Source organism: Rhyacophila brunnea, unplaced genomic scaffold (assembly GCF_057557595.1).
Source record: "Rhyacophila brunnea isolate RB1 unplaced genomic scaffold, BYU_Rbru_1.0 scaffold_13, whole genome shotgun sequence".
Lineage (NCBI taxonomy): Eukaryota > Metazoa > Arthropoda > Insecta > Trichoptera > Rhyacophilidae > Rhyacophila > Rhyacophila brunnea.
The window spans coordinates 39,464,539-39,483,112 of record NW_028232785.1 but is presented as its reverse complement, the minus strand read 5'-3'; the positions used below and the strand labels follow the sequence as shown (position 1 = coordinate 39,483,112).

Genomic DNA, 18,574 nt, shown 5'->3' with positions numbered 1-18,574 from the left:
GACCCGGGTTTCGCCTTTCGGCATCTTCAGGTACTGTGTACACTCACCAAAAGGCAAATAAATACTGACAACGAATGCTATTGAATAACAAATCAATACAATAGAGTAGGTACTTATGTAAAAATTCTATTACCAACCTATCAAATCAAGGGTCACAATAAAAAAAATAAGAATAGTTGAAGTGTTTGTAATAACCCCCCTATATTATCAATTTATCATAAATAATAAACCGTCAAAACCTAATAGAACATTAGTAATTATCATAAACAATAAAAATACTACAGTCAAGAGCTGGTGTCAAACATCTATTCTGACTCTTTACCGAGCTACCGACTAGACGGCGCTGATTCGGCTTCATCAGCTTAGGATCGCTCTTCACAGGCAGCACGAACATATCCGAACTTGACCGACATGTCTACCAACCTAAATTTTCGCCGTATTACAAATTGTAGGTAGCCGCCGATAACTGTTTAATGCATGGAAAGCCTTCCGTATTAATTTGGACAATGAAAATAATGGAAACATACTAAAGTTATGACCGTCAATAATTTACTAAAAAGGGGAGTTTCCGATTTTTCTTATATATCGGTCCGCTATTCTGACAAGACGTGCAAGTCTGCGCTCTAAGTTTAAATTCAATAATTCACTTATAAAACTGCATTACAATGTCTAAAAACATCGTCAATACCGTGGAAAATGTGGATTTGTTGTGTATTATAAGAAAGCAGTCAGAAATGATTGCCATTTTGTTAAAAAAGGTAGAATCAATCGAAAAAATTCTAACCGATCACCAAATTTATAATAAAAATAAATCAGTGTCAATAAAAACTGCAATTAAGCCCAGTGTAATTAAGCCCAGTGCGATTGTAGTTGACGCACCATTGCCAGCGACATCGCCTACACCGGCAGCGCGTGCACTAGCGAAAGACACTGTTTGCTTCTCGCTCTCGCCTCCTGTGCCGGCACCGCGAACAACACCGCCACCAACCTATGCAAGGACGACACGGTCGCAATGGAAAATTAAAACAAAAATACTATGTGAAGGATCATATATTAAACCAGGGTCCAGTACCGTGCCAAATAATGTGGAAACATCTTCACAACCTCTAATAAAAAAACCGTGTGATAAGGCCTCAGATAAGACCTCAGCAGCAAAAACAAAAACAGACGACGGATGGGCTACCATTTCACGGAAACGCCGAGTCGCCGTACGTGGAAGTCTCGAAGGACGGGTTAAGCCAGTGATGAAACACTATCATTTTCACCCGTTTCACCGAGACACTACTAGCAATGATCTCCTGACATATTTAAAAAAGTTATGTACCGCTGAATTTACAGTAGTACGGATTAAATCAAGAGGGGACTACGCATCATTCAAGGTGGGTATCCCTTCTGACGTTACTGATACTGTTCTGAAGGCTGAAAATTGGCCACGTCACTCATTTATAAAGGAATGGGTGGCAAATGTGGAAACCCCGAGGTTACCAAGTAGCTGACTTCGGAATAGTAACCGCTCTAATGAGCTGTTTTTCTACTACCAAAATGTCCGTGGCTTGAGAACTAAAACTGTGGAGTTTTCGAGTGGCGTTTTGGTTGATGATTATGATGTCATAGCATTAACAGAAACGTGGCTCAATAACAGTGTTTTCAGTCATGAATATTTTGGTAGTGAGTATACGGTCTTCAGAAGGGATCGAGACTCCGGAACAGGCCACCGGCAGGGTGGAGGCTGTCTTTTGGGAGTTAGAAATATGGAAGGGTTACGGGCCGAACGTTTTCATGTTTTGGAGACTCTTAATGAGGACCTTTGGGTAAAACTAACCTGTAACGGAGTGACCACGTATGTTTGTGTCGTGTATTTTCCTCCAGCGAGTGAATTGGAGATGTTTAAACTATTTGTTGGGAAAATGTTGTCTAGCGACATCTTAATTAGGGATAGAAGGATTATTGTAATGGGAGATTTTAACCTGAATTCAGCGCGCAGCAGTGAAAGGGTCAAGAGCGAACTCGAATTTCTGTGTGCTGTTTTCGGATTTTCCCAGTACAATGATGTTCCTAACTCTGCTAATGGGTTTCTAGACAGGATTTTTAGCAACGTTAAAATATCGATTTCGCGATGTATATCACCGATCGTACGAGAAGATGCGTATCACCCTACTTTATCTTTTTTACACGATTTTCGTCCAACTCTCATTCAGAGGACTAACATTCCCTCACACAGAATAAATCTGCAGAGGGGGTGGAAGTTTGAAGGGGGAAACTTCGATTTACTTTACTCATTAATGGGTGAGGTAGATTGGAGTGAGTTGTATGAAATTTGTGACGTAAATGACGCGGTACAGCACTTTTACAACATTATTTATAATATTTTTGACCAGTGTTTTACAAGGAAGTCGCAATGTCGTGGTGGAAGGCGATACCCGAGGTGGTTTTCTCGGGAAATTATCGGGGACATTAGGGTCAAACATTATTACCATAGAACTTGGAAGACTAAGCATATTCAGCAAGACTATGAAATATTTAGTCTTTATCGCTCAAGAGTGCGGCAAGCTGTTCGACTGGCCTATCGAGCGCATATAGAAACGGTAGAAAATTGCATCCGCGAAAATTCTAAATCGTTTTGGGACTATGTTAAATCTTTAAGAAGGGATGGTGGGTTTGCCAATTCAATGAGTTGGAAAGGCGAAGAGGTGACCGGATCTGGAGTGGCAGAGGCATTTGCCGGTCACTTTAGGTCTGTCTACGCAAGTAGTAGTCCGAATCTGGATGTTGCCTCAACGTCAAGAAAACCATCACGCGGTGCCCAATCTATTGATATCCTTCCGATTGATGTTGCTATTGTGTTTAGGTTCATTAAAAAGCTAAAGAACACACGATCTTTAGGGCCGGATAATCTCCCAACATTTTTTTTAAAGGGGTGTATTGACTTTGTCAAAGGCCCGCTTTCATATATATTTAATCTTGTGATGGAGACGGGTATCTTTCCCGAATTGTGGAAGATGTCAAAGGTTACTCCAATCCATAAGAGTGGTGCTGAGTCATCAGTGGAGAACTACAGGCCGGTGGCTGTTCTCTCGGCACCCGCAAAAGTTCTTGAGATGATCATGCATAACATGATTTATCCAAAAATTGAGTCATTTATAATGAATGAGCAGCATGGATTTAGAGTTGGCCGATCAACGGAAACTAACCTGATGGTATTTGTAGATTATGTGTCGTCAGCACTAGATAGAGGCCATCAGGTTGACTGTTCCTACAATGACTTCTCAAAAGCGTTTGACAGAGTCGATCACGACATCCTGTTGGAAAAACTCCAACTAATTGGATTGTCCGATCGTTTTCTGAAGTTATTCGGGAGCTATTTTAGGAATCGTCAACAATATGTATCGTATGGCGTCTATCAGTCACAGATGTTCAATACATTTTCTGGTGTCCCTCAGGGCTCAAACTTGGGGCCATTGCTGTTTACGATTTTTATAAATGACATAGCAATGGTCATTAAAAATGCTATGTTTTTGTTGTTCGCTGATGACCTGAAACTCTTCATGGAAGTTGTCACCTTGGACGATTGTCGTCAACTCCAACTTGATATAGACAATATATTAGATTGGGGCAGGCGTAACAAACTTGACTTCAATATTGAAAAATGCAATATTTTATCATTTACCAGAGCCTCGCAAGTATTATTTTTCCAGTATTCGATGAATGGCAGAGTTCTTTCGCGAATACCATCTGTAAGGGATCTTGGCATTACGTTTGACAGTAGGCTGTCATTTAGTGGTCATATAGCTATCATTTGTAAAAAGGCGCTACAAATGTTGGGCTTCGTCTTGCGTACTTCCCGGGTCTTTTCGGATGTTACTGTATTAAAAATTCTTTATAATTCCTTAGTGAGAAGCCGGCTTGAGAGTGGGTCGATTGTTTGGGCCCCGCATCAGTTGAAATATGACCTTATGGTGGAGCGAGTTCAAAAGAAATTTTTGAGACTCCTTTATTTGAGGTTATATGGATACTATCCGTGGCTTTATCCAACTGACTTTCTCTTAGGTATGCTAACATACTGTAGTTTAAGTGCTAGAAGATATCAATATTTGGCCACGTATTTTTTTCGACTAATACGTGGTGTGAATGAGAACTCTGCCATTCTTGGTAATATTGACTTGTGTGTCCCTGATAACTATCTTAGAAATCGGGAGCATCAGTTGTTTGTTCTCCCGAGGAGCAGAACTAACCTGCCATTGGTGATGCCAATTGGTAGAGCAATAACTCTGTTCAACCAAATTGCTTCGGATGTTGATATATTCCATCTACGTGAGAATGAGTATAGGCGGACGTTATTTTATAAATTCTTAAAATAGGGTCTGCTTAACTCATCCGGTGTACTTCCTTGTACCTATATACTTCATATTTTTTGTATTTACACATTTATACTATAGAATAACTTAATATTGCATAATTACAATATTACATAATACTTTTTTAATAATATTTATTTGTTTCTAAATGTCATGTTGTGAACGTCTTAAACTTATAATTTGTAATGTCCACAATATGTAAAATAAATTAAAATTGAAATTGAAAAAATTGAAAATGACGTCATAATGTCTCACCTTCGACTTGTCCACATTTGGGGCTGTCTCCTCTGGTGGTCTAGAGAGGCCGGAACCATTTCCGAGCTGACTCTGACTAGTTAAGGTCGATTACGAGAAAAAATATCCGGCAACGCTGTTTGTCCGCACGCAAAAAAGGCAGGCTCATCGTTCATAGCGAGAACGACAGCGAAAAATTTTAGGCTTCGAGAGATTGCATTTGTAAAGAAATCATATATCTCGGATTAATATAATGTGACAATATGTAAAAGAGTTAAACAAAAATCGCCGCTTTAGACCATTCCGATGTAGGTATTTAATTGTTAACTCCCAAGTCCAAATAACAGACGATGACCAGCAACCAGCATAGCATTATGACGGGAGATGGCAATAACTATATTATGGGTTATAATGATGAATCTCATATTAATGTACCTACCTAGTTTCATTGTGCGAACGGGTGCTACTTTTTATGAATGGGATAGTGTGAATAAAAACGATTAAAACCAAATAAGTTTTCGATTTTCTTTATTTATATATAAAATACCAACATATTTCACTAAATACAGTTTTTAACCAAGCTATCGTCATACTGGTACCTTTCACTTGTCAAAGGACTAAAAATCATTCTCATTCAACTCATTCATTCAAAACAAAAACTTCCGTCGCTTGACATTTTATTTAGACAGAACCAATTCCAATCTCTTTGGACATAACTATTATTACCATAACAAGGCAAACTCTTAGAAACTAAGAGGAGCATGCCTAGAAATAACACCAATTTACAGGCATAAACAGAAATACGATGAGAGTTGTACTTTTTTTTGTATTTAGTTACGTCACACGTATTACGATTCAATTATGTCTTCACCTACCAGCGCATCTATTATATACACACGACTGATATCCGCCGCTATCGGCAAATATCGAAGGTAGTTTTCATTTTTTTGTATCGAAGTATTAGCACTTATTGTAACAATTACAAGAAGTTGGTTGTTATTGTTACAATAAGTGTTATGTTTTAACAGCACCTCTCTGTGTTAAATTTTATAGCGTGATAGACAGTTTTGACTGTTTAGAAGGCTAACTTATTGTAACTGTTACGATGCGTGCTAATACTTCAATATAAAAATGAAAAACTACCCTCGATAGCAATCTTGTGTACAGAATAGATGTGCAAAGGCACCTAGCGTAAAAATACGAAGCTTGCACACATTTATTTTTTTAGATAAATCCATGGTTTTTAAAATAATTATAAAAAATAATAAAATTATGAATTAGTGAAAATCTCTTAAGTACAAAATAGAAAACTTAATAAAATAAATTTTAATAATACCTAAATATTACCTACTTAATAATAAGATGGGGTCTTTTGACAAATTTTACATTTTATAACATTTTTTTACAATTGTAAGTTTACTTTTGACTAAAAATAAAAAATATTTTTCTTTTCAATGTTTTCAGATACCTAAATATTATTTAATTGATCAAGTTTAAATTGTGAATTAAAAAAAAATGTATATCGCCTTAAACTATGCGAAACCAAACCATAACAGAATATACTTTGAAAAAAATACTCATCTGTCAAATACATATCTGAAATTATGCCTTTTAATCATACATAAAATAAGATATTTTATAGATAGAATAATATTTATATTTTATATGAATAATAATATGAACTAGCTAACAGTCCCACGATGACCGCGCGGCTTAAGCGTCGGCTTATAGCGTCGTGGGTCCAGGTTTTAATCCTGGGTCTGGTATGCACACATATTGTTTTTCAATTTGTGTAGGTTAACAGGTTGAGAAAGTGGCTGACATCCGTTTCTCTTAAAAACAAAATCTGTTGGAGGCCCATGTGTTCCTATTAGGATCGGATATGGTTAAAAAAAAAAACAACAAGCTTACGGTAGTCGAGTTCGATACACTTCAATTTAATTATGTCACTAAAACCTAACGTCCACTTACACAAATCCAAAATACAACAAACGAGATTTCTTAGAGCAAGTGGGTTTGAAGTATTCAAAAACTGTATTTAGCACAGAGGCAATAGTTATTATTGTATGGTTTAAAATAATATTACATATTATAGTAACATAATAATATTATGTCGCTATAGAATGGGCTACAAAAATATAAATTGTTTACGTTATCGGTTGATGATAAAAATGACGTACGCACGTTCGGTCCCTTCTCGACTGACCAATATTTCATAGTCTTTACTACAGATACTTTATCCTAGCTAATTAGTGAACGGGTAGCCAACACCTTTATTGGTATAATATTATATTATATTGAAATAATGTCCCAAAAATGCGGGATTTTTTATAAATAAATATGTCGTTGTAAAATATGCTACCATAAGTTATGCATGAGTAATTATATCATACACAATTGGCCTTGTCTGAATACGCCAATTAGGGTGGCCCTAATACAACAGATAAATTCCTACCCACCTGACAATTTGACCTGGCGCAACAAGTAACGGTCAGTCATTCATCAACCGTGCGCATATAAACACTTACCTAAGCTAGAATATCAAGTGCACGCATCGGATAACCCAATGAACAATACCGAACGAGACTGATAATACGACCAGGCTTGACAACCAAACCATGGAGCCAGCCTATAAAAGGTCAGTAACTGGCATCCTAGACATATTCTCCTCTCCCAACATTCAAATCATTCCTTCACAGTATACAGTTCACTGAAAAGCAAAGCCAGTGTCTTTTATTTTAGTGTTTTTACAAGAAATTTGCATGCGTATAATAATTTACACGAATTGGCTTTTCACTGGAATGTGTCCTTTCATGTAATTTCATCTTATCAAAATAATTACTACACTTATCTCATTAAAATGACCTTTCAACAGTATTAGTCAATTTTTGCGATATTATGACACTGGAACTTTTGCATGAGTAATTACATAAATATAAGATTTAAATGGCTTCTCATCAGAATGAATCTTTTTATGCCATTTCATGCTACCAGATCAAATGCATGAGTAAATATTAGATAAATCACATTTAAAAAGGTTATCACCATAATGAGTCTTTTTGGGTATTTTCATGCTACTGGACGTTATGCACGAGTAATTATCTTTATCACATTCTCACTTTTCACTAGTATGAGTCAGTTTGTGTCTTTTCATGTTACTAGACGTCGTGCATGAGTAAGTGCATGTGTCACATTTAAATGGTTTTTCACCAGAATGAGTCATTTCGTGTGCTTTCATACCACCAGACTGTCTGCATGAGTAATTGCATTTATCACACTTAAATGGCTTTTTACCAGAATGGCTCATTTTATGTATTTTCATGCTACCTGACGTCGTGCATGAGTAATTACATTTATCACAGTTAAATGGCTTTTCACCAGAATGAGTCATTTTGTGTGTTTTCATACTACCAGACGTCGTGCATGAAAAATTGCAATTTTCACATTTAAATGGCTTTTCACTAGAATGAGTCATTTTGTGTATTTTCATGTTAACTAATCGTTTGCATGAATAATTGCATATATCACAGATAAATGGCTTTTCACCAGAATGAGTTATTTTATGATTTTTTATGCCACCAGACGTCGTGCATGAATAATTGCACTTATCACATTTAAATGGCTTTTCACCAGAATGGGTCATTTTGTGTGTTTTCATGATAGATGACTGTCTGCATGAATAATTGCATTTATCACATTTAAATGGCTTTTCACCAGAATGAATCATTTTATGTGTTTTCATACTACCAGACGTCGTACACGAATAATTGCATTTATCACATTTAAATGGCTTTTCACCAGAATGATACATTTTGTGTGTTTTCATGTGACTTGGATATCTGCATGAATAATTGCATTTATCACAGTTAAATGGTTTTTCACCAGAATGAGTCATTTTGTGTGTTTTCATACCACCAGACTGTCTGCATGAGTAATTGCATTTATCACACTTAAATGGCTTTTCACCAGAATGAGTCATTTTATGTGTTTTTATGCCACCAGACGTCGTGCATAAATAATTGCACTTATCACATTTGAATGGTTTTTCACCAGAATGAGTCATTTCGTGTGTTTTCATACCACCAGACTGTCTGCATGAGTTATTGCATTTATCACACTTAAATGGCTTTTTACCAGAATGACTCATTTTATGTGTTTTCATGTTACCTAATTGTCTGCATGAGTAATTACATTTATCACAGTTAAATGGCTTTTCACCAGAATGGGTCATTTTGTGTGTTTTCATGATAACTGACTGTCTGCATGACTAATTGCATTTATCGCACTTGAATGGCTTTTTATCAGAATAAGTCAATTTGAGTGATTTCACGACCTGACCAGGACGAAATCTTGAAAAATGTCTATCGTCACATTCAACCAGCCTTGCAACGGAATCGGTCGATTTCGCAATTGTGGTTTTGTGTATCGCTTTGTGAAGCAACATTCGGTCGAACGATGAAAACAAATCGAAACAGCTACTGCATACAAAATTTTGTTTATGAAAAGATTTTTTTTCCAGTTGTATAACAGCCACTAATAATTCTGTGTTAACCATATTAGTCGATTGAAAAATATCACGTTTACTATTGCGACAGGCGACATCTTTGAACCTTTCTATATATTCCTTGAGTTCTTTCTTAATATCTTGTTCCTCAATGTGTAGGTCTTCGCTAGACGCTTGTGCTTCAGTCACGTCCCAGGACGTCATGAGACTCGCAACATTGGCTGCTACAGTTGTTTTACCGATAATCTAAAAAAGAAATTTAAAAGTATTATAAAATTTAAATTATGAGATTTTTAAATAACAGTTCATTATAAGTAACAGATCTAGGTGGAAATATTATACCTAGACACGGTGTAAGCAAACCTTTTTACATAGGCATGCGTGCCGAAATTTTCCAAATATAATCTTTCGAGTGTCTGACGAGCCGAAAAGTTTTTTATAGCGAAAAAATGAAAAAGTAGTTTTTGAGAATTCTATTAAAAAAAGTTTAAATATTACAATGAGAGATTCTATCTTTCACCATGTTTCTAGACGAATGCATATCTTTAATTCTTTAAATATATTATTTTTGCTTATTTTCAAATTTTTTAACAAGGTCGTGGGGGCATTTTAACCACGCTTCTTTTATAGATTTTATAGACTGAACGGTTTTCCATTTTCACTGTCTGTCAGAATTACTACTACTTGCTCCACCAAGTTTTTGTTTCTTATTTGGTACAGGCATTTTTGTTTGCACCAATTAAATTGTTTGTTTCTGTATTACTTAGCTTGGTTGTTTATACACAAAATGACACCAGAATTTGCTGCGATCACATGAGGCATTCTCTCGCTACAGTGGTCTCAAGCATTATAAATCGATCCAAATCATAACTTTACGGAGCGGCTTCCTCCGCCGCCTGATGAAGTGAGTGCGACAATATAAGAGATAAATCTTAATAATGTCAAATGCTTAGTTTCAAAATTGAGGGCACGTATAATCAAAAGGGTCAGACCTAATCAGGCTAAGCTGACTGGCCGTAAGACTGAGACAAAAATTACGCAGTTAACATATGGTTAAATTCTAATCCATCTATATAACGTTTGCGGCGTCCAGTCAATGGGCAGCGCCATCTGTGGGTCTCTTATCGCCGCTACAAATGGACTTTACTACGAAAATATAATCGGAAAACAGGACACGATTGTCATATGTTTTCATTAGCAAACCGATTGCTTTAGTTGATTTCTAAAATGGACCTGACAATAAAATTATTGGCCTCCTCCAAGGTCGTGCGATATGGTATATCTGGATTATTTCCTGTAAATCTTCGTGAATTCACTGGTTCATGCTGATAAACCCAATGGAAGCCAATATTGTTCGCGATATACGAGCAGCAGTGCTCGAATAAGTGACATCCAAAACGGGTGACCAGAATTTTTTTCGTTGAGAACAACTGCGGTGACTAATTTTAATGCAATGTAGATATCGATCTTTCGAATATAAAAAAAAAATTTAATAGTTTTGTTATTAGTGAACCTGTAAATGAAAGTACCTGGTCTACTGGGCTGTATTGTCGATCGGAGGGGCCGGGTTGAGGATTCTCATTATTGATTTGGCGAATTGCATCGTCAACAAATTCTTGTTTGATGATGACATCCTCATTATCATTCTCCGATCTTATATTGATCAGGCTGTCTTCACACTCCTGAAAATAACAACATGATTAATAATATTAGGTAACAGTATCACCAATATGATCAGCCAGAGTCAATCCATTTCTGGATAAGACCTGCCACAGCTGTATCCTATGCTTTCAGTGGCCACCAATGTAAGACTGCATTTGGCAAGTGAATGTATACTCACCGAAAGACATTCCAGCTAACTGCAGCACATTGCGTACTTTAATCTGCCTTTTTGTAAACATATCGCACATTGATATCTATAGGATCATAACTGCAAATATCATGATCTTGAATAATTTGAGTTTGAATGTAAAATAATTAACTAAAATTTAATTAATTGCGGTGGACTGCAGAAAATTGCACCATGTTAGAATAACTTTGTGTACTTTATCCTTCTGTAGTTTTTAAATATATAAATATATTTTTTTAAATTATATTCTGGATTTTTGCAGTCGCGGCCATATAGTATGAGAATTGACAAACAAACTCTCAGATGCGGCTTCATAGTTTTAATAGAAAAAAACAATATGCACCCTTTACATATAAAATTTTATTAAAATTAGTGTTTTATATAAAAATTCTTTTATTATAGAAATTAAAAAAATATATATAAAACATAGAGAAATAAAAGAAAACAATAAAAATAACTTAATCATCAGTAGGATTCGAAATATAATTTATTTCAATGTCTGACAATTAAAAAAAATCGGTGTGTGTACTTATGTACGCACGTTAGAAGTTATACTTCTTTGGCGTAACAAAACAAAAACAAAATTTGTGATAACCTAGATTCTTCGACTATCTCTTAATTATCTTGTTAAATTACACACGTAAGAAAACGGGCCGCTTATTGAAGCTCCGTTGGTTTATTTCTATAAATGTTAACTTGCATTACTAAATTATATAATTATTTATCGTTGTTTTATTTTCAAAGTACCAACTGTCACTGTGACGTTTATTAGTTTGTTTAGGTAAGGAATTGCTAATGGCCAAAAATAATAGATTCGCTGCCTAGGCAACGGAACATTTCTAAACCATAATATTATACTGTATAATCGATCATGATTGCAGTATCGTACTGTGGCGTGAAGGTAGTACGTTCGGCTGATAACCGAACAATCGGTGGTTCGAATCCAATCGAGTGTGTTTTTTTTCGTGTGAACAAATTAATTATGTGGTACATATCACACGCCAAAAATACACTCTGATCTGATTTCCTAAACGCGACAAAAGATGTATAACTTTAAAAATATATGTGCGAATGTACTTACTCGATCAATGCAAATCATCTGCAAATACGGCTATATAGTACAATAAATATTGTACCAAAGATTAAATATTTTTAGGCAAAAGGACCTCATGTAAGATAATGCCATATAGCTCAGAATTTTTTTTTATATAAAATAACCATATGGACACAATGGTGTAGGAGGCCACTGCTTCCAAGTAGCAGTAAATGCCATAGAGCTTAAAATTTTTTTTTTTTCTATCGAACCGCATTCATAAGTCTTTTTGGGTTATTTTGCAGTTACGACCCTATAGATCTCAGGGTGCGATATGTATTTACCTTACCATGTTAAAAACATCATTTTGAAAACACTCATGAGAAAATATAGCCAATAGAGAAAATCTTTTTCGAAAAAAAGTAAGAATCGAACCAGCGTGTCTTGGGTATCGCGCACTGTGCATTACGACTATCCTATGACTGCCATGCTTAATTACGACAAATTTTAACTATTGGCCTTTTTAATACCTGTTCATAAGCGCTCTCCAAACAGAAAAAATCCATAAACACAAAAATGTATCAGCTGATATGTTTTTGAGATACGTTTTAGATTATGTCCTTGCTCATAATACGGAGATACGCTTTTGTGTTACAGATAGAACCGATTATAGTGAACAATTCTGAATACTCAACTAAAAACTCATTGTTTGTAGATATGTTTTTGTGTTAATCACACATCGATTTATTTGTTCCAATTGAATAAACATCAATTATTTAGACATGACACCCACGGTGGCCGCGCGGCTTTAGCGTTGGTTAAGAATCAAAACTGCGTCTTGGGTGTCGCGCACTGTGCATTACCACTATCCTACGACTGCCATGCTTAATTACGACAAAGTTTAGCTATTGGCCTTTGTAATACTCATAAGCGTTATCCAAAGCTGAAAAAATTTTAAACACAAAAATGTCGATCTTCAGCCATGAGTGTACGACCAAGAAGCAGAGCAAAGCATAGTCTTTGTCGCGTTAAACCGGCTCTCACGTAAAAACTCGTCCGCCTGCAACGTGTCGAATAGTCATTGTTATTCACAAAACACACGTTGCCAAATGGAGCTCCGCATATTGGTGGAATGCGACTTTTTAATTTGAAAAAAAATCTATTGTTGCATTAGACAAGTTGCATGCTTGGGCTGCAAGTCATACCACCACCAATGAATTGGTCAGTTCTTTGCCGACGAGCAGGCCACATACGGCTGTCCATGTGAGAAGCATAGATTTTCCGAATTCGGTATAGGAACGCATACGAATAGAAGAAGATAGAATAGAAGAAGAGGAAGATGGTTGTACTTATTCAGAAACTTTCGCGGGTGTGCGCACAACAACTGACAAAAGTTTCATCGCTATCGGATGAATGGTATAGGAACGCATACGAATAGAAGAAGAAAAAGAAGCATGTTCTTACTAATTCAGAAACTTTTGCTGGTGTGCGCACAATAACTCACCAAAGTTTCATCGCAATCGGACGAATGGTATAGGAACGCATACGGGACAGACAGACAAATAAACAAACACTCATTTTTTTATATAGATATTACATTCTAATAAAACCAGTTTAAATATAAAGGTGTTTATATAAAGTTGATCCCGACGTTCTATATCAGTACCTACACAATACATAATAACAACGTGAACTCTATTGGCATTGTAATAAGGGTGAAATTTATATCTCTGTCAAATAGTATATACCATTAAGGTTTTATCTGCCCTGCGCTTCTGCCGATAGGCACAAAAAACTGCCACAGGACCGCGCTCCTGCGAGAAGAAGAAAACTGAGCTGATCTACCATACTCTCGTGCTCGTTCCTCTTCGGGTTTATTCGGGATAATGTAGAGCAACATATAAAGGCCTCCTCTTACGTGGATACTCAAAAAAGACGAGACTGAAACTCCAGTATTCAGCTAATGTATTTCAATGGCGGCAAGACTGGAATCTCTCAGTTTCAAATTCTCCGCAACTGAAACAGAGGAGACGCGACATGTAGTCTCCCAGTAGACAGTCACCATTGCCGACATTCAAAAGATGGCGGTGCAGTTACCCATAAATCAGTGGTACCAACATCAATAGATTCTATGAAAAATCATATTTTCTTACCAAAATTGGTACCACTGAACTGAAATACACAAGCAATAACAAGTCAAAATGTAAAAATGAGATTTGGGGGAAAGAATTTAGAGATGGGCAAACCGATTTTTAATTTAAAATATGTGGCAGATGTTGAGAAATACTCCTGCCTGTATAATTGCAGGCTACCACAATATTCCCGTGAAGATATTACGGAAAAATCTTAGGATGAAGTAGGAAAGACAATGAATGGGTTTGACAGTTTGGCATTGTGTGCGAAGCATGTCACTGGGCAGTTTATGAATTCCATCAGCAACTAGTTTGTCGGATTTTAGTTTCTGCGTGAGAGAATTGCCTTAGTCTAGCGTGAACAATTATTACTAAAATAAAATAATAATTGCTCTCGAATTGAATGTTGGAGGGTAATTGATTAAACAAAGTTTGAAAACCTTTCTAAATAGTTTGTAAAATATGGAAACATGTTAATATACCTACTCCATACTGGTGTTTTGCAGTAGGTAGTATTTGACAGATTCTTAAAAAAACTAACCTCAAACTTGTAACCTGAATCATCAGCATTCTCTTGCTTTATGGTGGAGGCGTCCGGGACGTTTGGGTTCGTAATTATTGGTACTTCAAACCAAGACTGCACTTCCTCATCAGGATCGCGCTTGATAATAGTATCCATGCTTCAATATTTGGGCTTTGGTCTGCGTATATTAATTTATGGCCAGGCTCAGTGCCGGAAAGGAAAATGAAAAATGAAGCGTCCTCATTGGTGTTGCTATAATCGAGAAAATAATATTTTGTGAAACAAAGTATTCATCAGTTACTTATAATTAGATAATTTTAAAGACTTAAGTAGGTACAATCATTAATATAGATAAAAAAAATCAAAGTAGCTCTTGTTTAAATCAATTGAATGATTCACCATATTAAATAATTAAAAAATAAGTACCTACCTACCTACCTAGTCTAAAGCTGGTAATTAATGGTAGGTACCTACCTAATTCATTATTATTATCAGAAAATAGAGTTCGAGAGACATACGAAGTTCGAGCCCCCGTTCCCCTATCGACCCATCCTTCACAGTTTTAATAATAATTAAATTTATTCTAGGTATATTATTATATTAGTTTTATTCACAACCCTGACCAAAGTTTATCAATAAAAAGTGAATGAAAACGAAGATAAATCAGAACCACAACTTCGCCTATTACAAAATACCTACACATCTTGCTATATTGAACCGTATAAACACAATAATGACATTGGTTTCTATTGAACATATATAATTTAGAAAAATACTTTCTGAGAGAGTATATATTACAACCAATAGAAAAAATCTTTTTTGAAAAAAAGTAAGCCACCCCGGCCGGGAATCAAACCCTGCATCTCCCGGGTATACGCCCCATCCGTCGCATTTAACCAATATGCTACGGCGTGACATACTAATTACGACAAATTTTAACTATTGGTCAATTTTAATACCTACTCATCAGCGCTCTTCCAAATCAAGCTTCTTTGGCAATCGATTTTTGTTTCTTAAATCAAAGTAGGTAACTATTTACTATTACTTCGATTACTAACCGACGTCGTGGAATTTGTTTCTATTGTTTTGAACACAATGATAATATTGACTTTAACGGTTTTTGTCAATTATTTAGTGGAAGCCAGCGGCGAATAAATTGAAAATAGCCGAGCCGATTACTGGATTATTTGTTGGATTATCTTAGGATAGCTTTAGGTTATCATTCTTGAATAATTATACAGCATTTTGAAGTAGGTACTCAGTAATGTAAATTGCCGGTGTTCCCGCCTGCCTTCCAGTAAACTGACATGTACGTTTTTTTCTGTTATAGGTACACGTCAAGGTACCTAAGTTATGTTTAGTTCACAAAACGTCGCTTACAGGTCCATTTACCTGGATCACCCAATGTTAAAACTCCAACTTTTTTTGGGTGCATTTGTTTGTGCATCGTTAGTGCACGTTTGTGCACGATTTTTTTTCGTTTGTGCACATATAATAACAGAAAAATTCCAATTTCAAATTGGGTGTTCCAGCTAAACGTTTGGTCTCTAGTGACTTGATACTTGAACCAATAAATTAGCCTTAAATTTTTTTTGTTAAATGCATCTGATTAGGTATATTTATGTCAACTTTAAACACGATTTTTTAAATTTTTATCTCTTATATTAAGCTAGTAATTTAATTTTGAGCGGCCGTCAAGTTTAAAAACCAAACATTTTTTTTCCACATTTTTTAATTACACACCTTTGAGTATTTTAATTACATGATTTTTCATGAAGTTTTTATTGTTTTTTCATTTAAATTACGCGAAAAATTCGCATTTTTCCATTTTCACTAAGTACCCCGTGAAAATATCCCGAACAAAAAAGACCGCATCCGTTTGGAAAATCCAGTCAAAAGAGTCTATACAAAATAGTCAAAACGGTGTAATGCTCACTAAATATGTCCGTTTATACTACCTAAAACTTAAAATTACTACCTTTAAATTGATATTTTGTTTACACAAACGTGTCAAAATTACAAAAACATTCAACATTCTTAACATTTATCTTTTTATTTATGATTTTGAATAGATCAATGTCAGTTGCATACGGGAAAAGCAGTAATTAATAATTATTCTTAGGTACCTACTGTTTTTTAACAATATGATCCGTAATAAAAATAAATAAGTTATTAGAATACAATTAGGTATGCATATTTTTGAAAAATGCAATATATTTTATGCAACGATATTTTCTTCAAAACATAATATTGGAATGACATTTATATTTATTTTGTATATAGCAGTTACCTTGCAGGCACTTAACTCTTCCTAATAATATTTGCATAGGTATTATGATTTTTTTCTTTTTCTCTGTTTCTCCAGATGGTGCAACGTATGCTTGTAGTTCTGGTAGGTATTATGTTAGGAGAGAAGTGTTAGACAAAAACTTCATATTATGCTCTTCAGAATCGATATCAAATGAAGTTTTGTAGGTACTTTAAAAAGTTATTGCCTCTGACGGCTTCGACAATTGTATCACGCAAATGGTTTTCTTCCGAAAGTGTGAGTTTATGAGTTCTTAAACAACGTACCGACCTACAAATCTGTTTACATTTATATTTAAATTCATCACGTTTATGAGTTTTTAAATGACATTTGTTTACATTTAAAATGAAATAGATCACACGCAAATGGTTTTTCTCCTGTTTAGTTTTATGAACTCTAAGATAATGTTGTGCCGTGGCTCCGTATAGGCAGGCAGTCAATTTATTTAAAAGGTTATTCACCATTAAGTATCTTTACATTTGTTTAAAGATTACTCCGTCGCGAGCATCCAAATGAACATACATTGCATTTATAAGATTTTTCACGAGTATTTTCTATATATTATGTATATATTCATTTCATGTGTTTTAAGACAACTAAGTCGCACGCATTTATATGAATATACATCGCATTTTAAAGGTTTTTCACCAGAATTGGTCATTTGTTTGTTTTTAAGATGACTAAGTTGCGAGCATCTATATGAGCATACATTGCATTTATAAGGTTTTTCACCAGTCACCAAAAATGCCTGCGCAGCTTAAGAGTTGGCCTATTGCGTCGAGGGTTTCAGGTTCTAATCCTCGGTCTAGCAAGTATGCATATTATTCGCGAGAATCTATATGAACATACATTGCATTTATTAGATATTCTTCAGAATGCGTCATTGTGTCTTTTTAAAATATTAATTCGCGAGCATCTATATGAACATAAATCGCATTTGTGAGGGTGTGCACCAGTATTAATTGTCATTCAACATATTTTAAGACTACAAGGTGTTTTTAAATGACATATTTGATTACATTTCAAATCACAATCATCAGACGCAACTGGTTTTTCTCCTGAATGTGTAAGTTTATGAGTTCTTAAACAACGTATTCAATACGTTGCTGCCAAAAGTTGGTTAGTCGATAGTTTAGGTATTTTGAGCTTACCACGGATAAGATGTCTATACTTAAATACGTTTGCTAGAAAAAAAAATTAAGGTCATCCGATTTTTAGAACATTGTATTTTTAGCTATTCATTATCTTGATAAAAATACGTAACTCTTGATTTTTCAATTTCCCAACATCAAAAGACTGTAGAGATGTTTACAGTATAAATCTAGAATAATGTAATTACATTATTTTCAACAGAAGGTATATCGAATCAATAAGATCATATGGGACTAGGGATTATAAGATCTTATAAGTAATGGACATGGTAGCCATGAGTATACAACCAAGAAGAGAGCAGAAGACAACTAATTTGCGAGCATCTATATGAACATTCATCGCATTTATAAGGTTTTTTTTATCAGAATTGCCATTCCATAATATGTTTTAAGCTTATTAGGTATTTTTAAATTACATATTTGATTATCTTGGAAATCACATTCATCACACGCAAATGGGTTTTCTCCTGAATGTGTAAGTTGTT

The 18,574-nt window shown here is 35.2% G+C and overlaps 1 protein-coding gene across 1 annotated transcript in view; it reads right to left on the bottom strand.

The window, feature by feature from the left end:
• Positions 1-18,574, bottom strand: part of LOC147077490 (uncharacterized) — a 39,906-nt gene that overhangs the window by 4,671 nt on the left and 16,661 nt on the right. Inside the window, exons 2-3 of the mRNA XM_085941706.1 lie at positions 10,623-10,775; positions 9,200-9,339 (exon numbers count right to left, since the gene is read on the bottom strand). Of these exons, the coding sequence (XP_085797832.1) occupies positions 9,200-9,339; positions 10,623-10,775 (293 nt within the window). The remainder of the gene's footprint in view (positions 1-9,199; positions 9,340-10,622; positions 10,776-18,574) is intronic.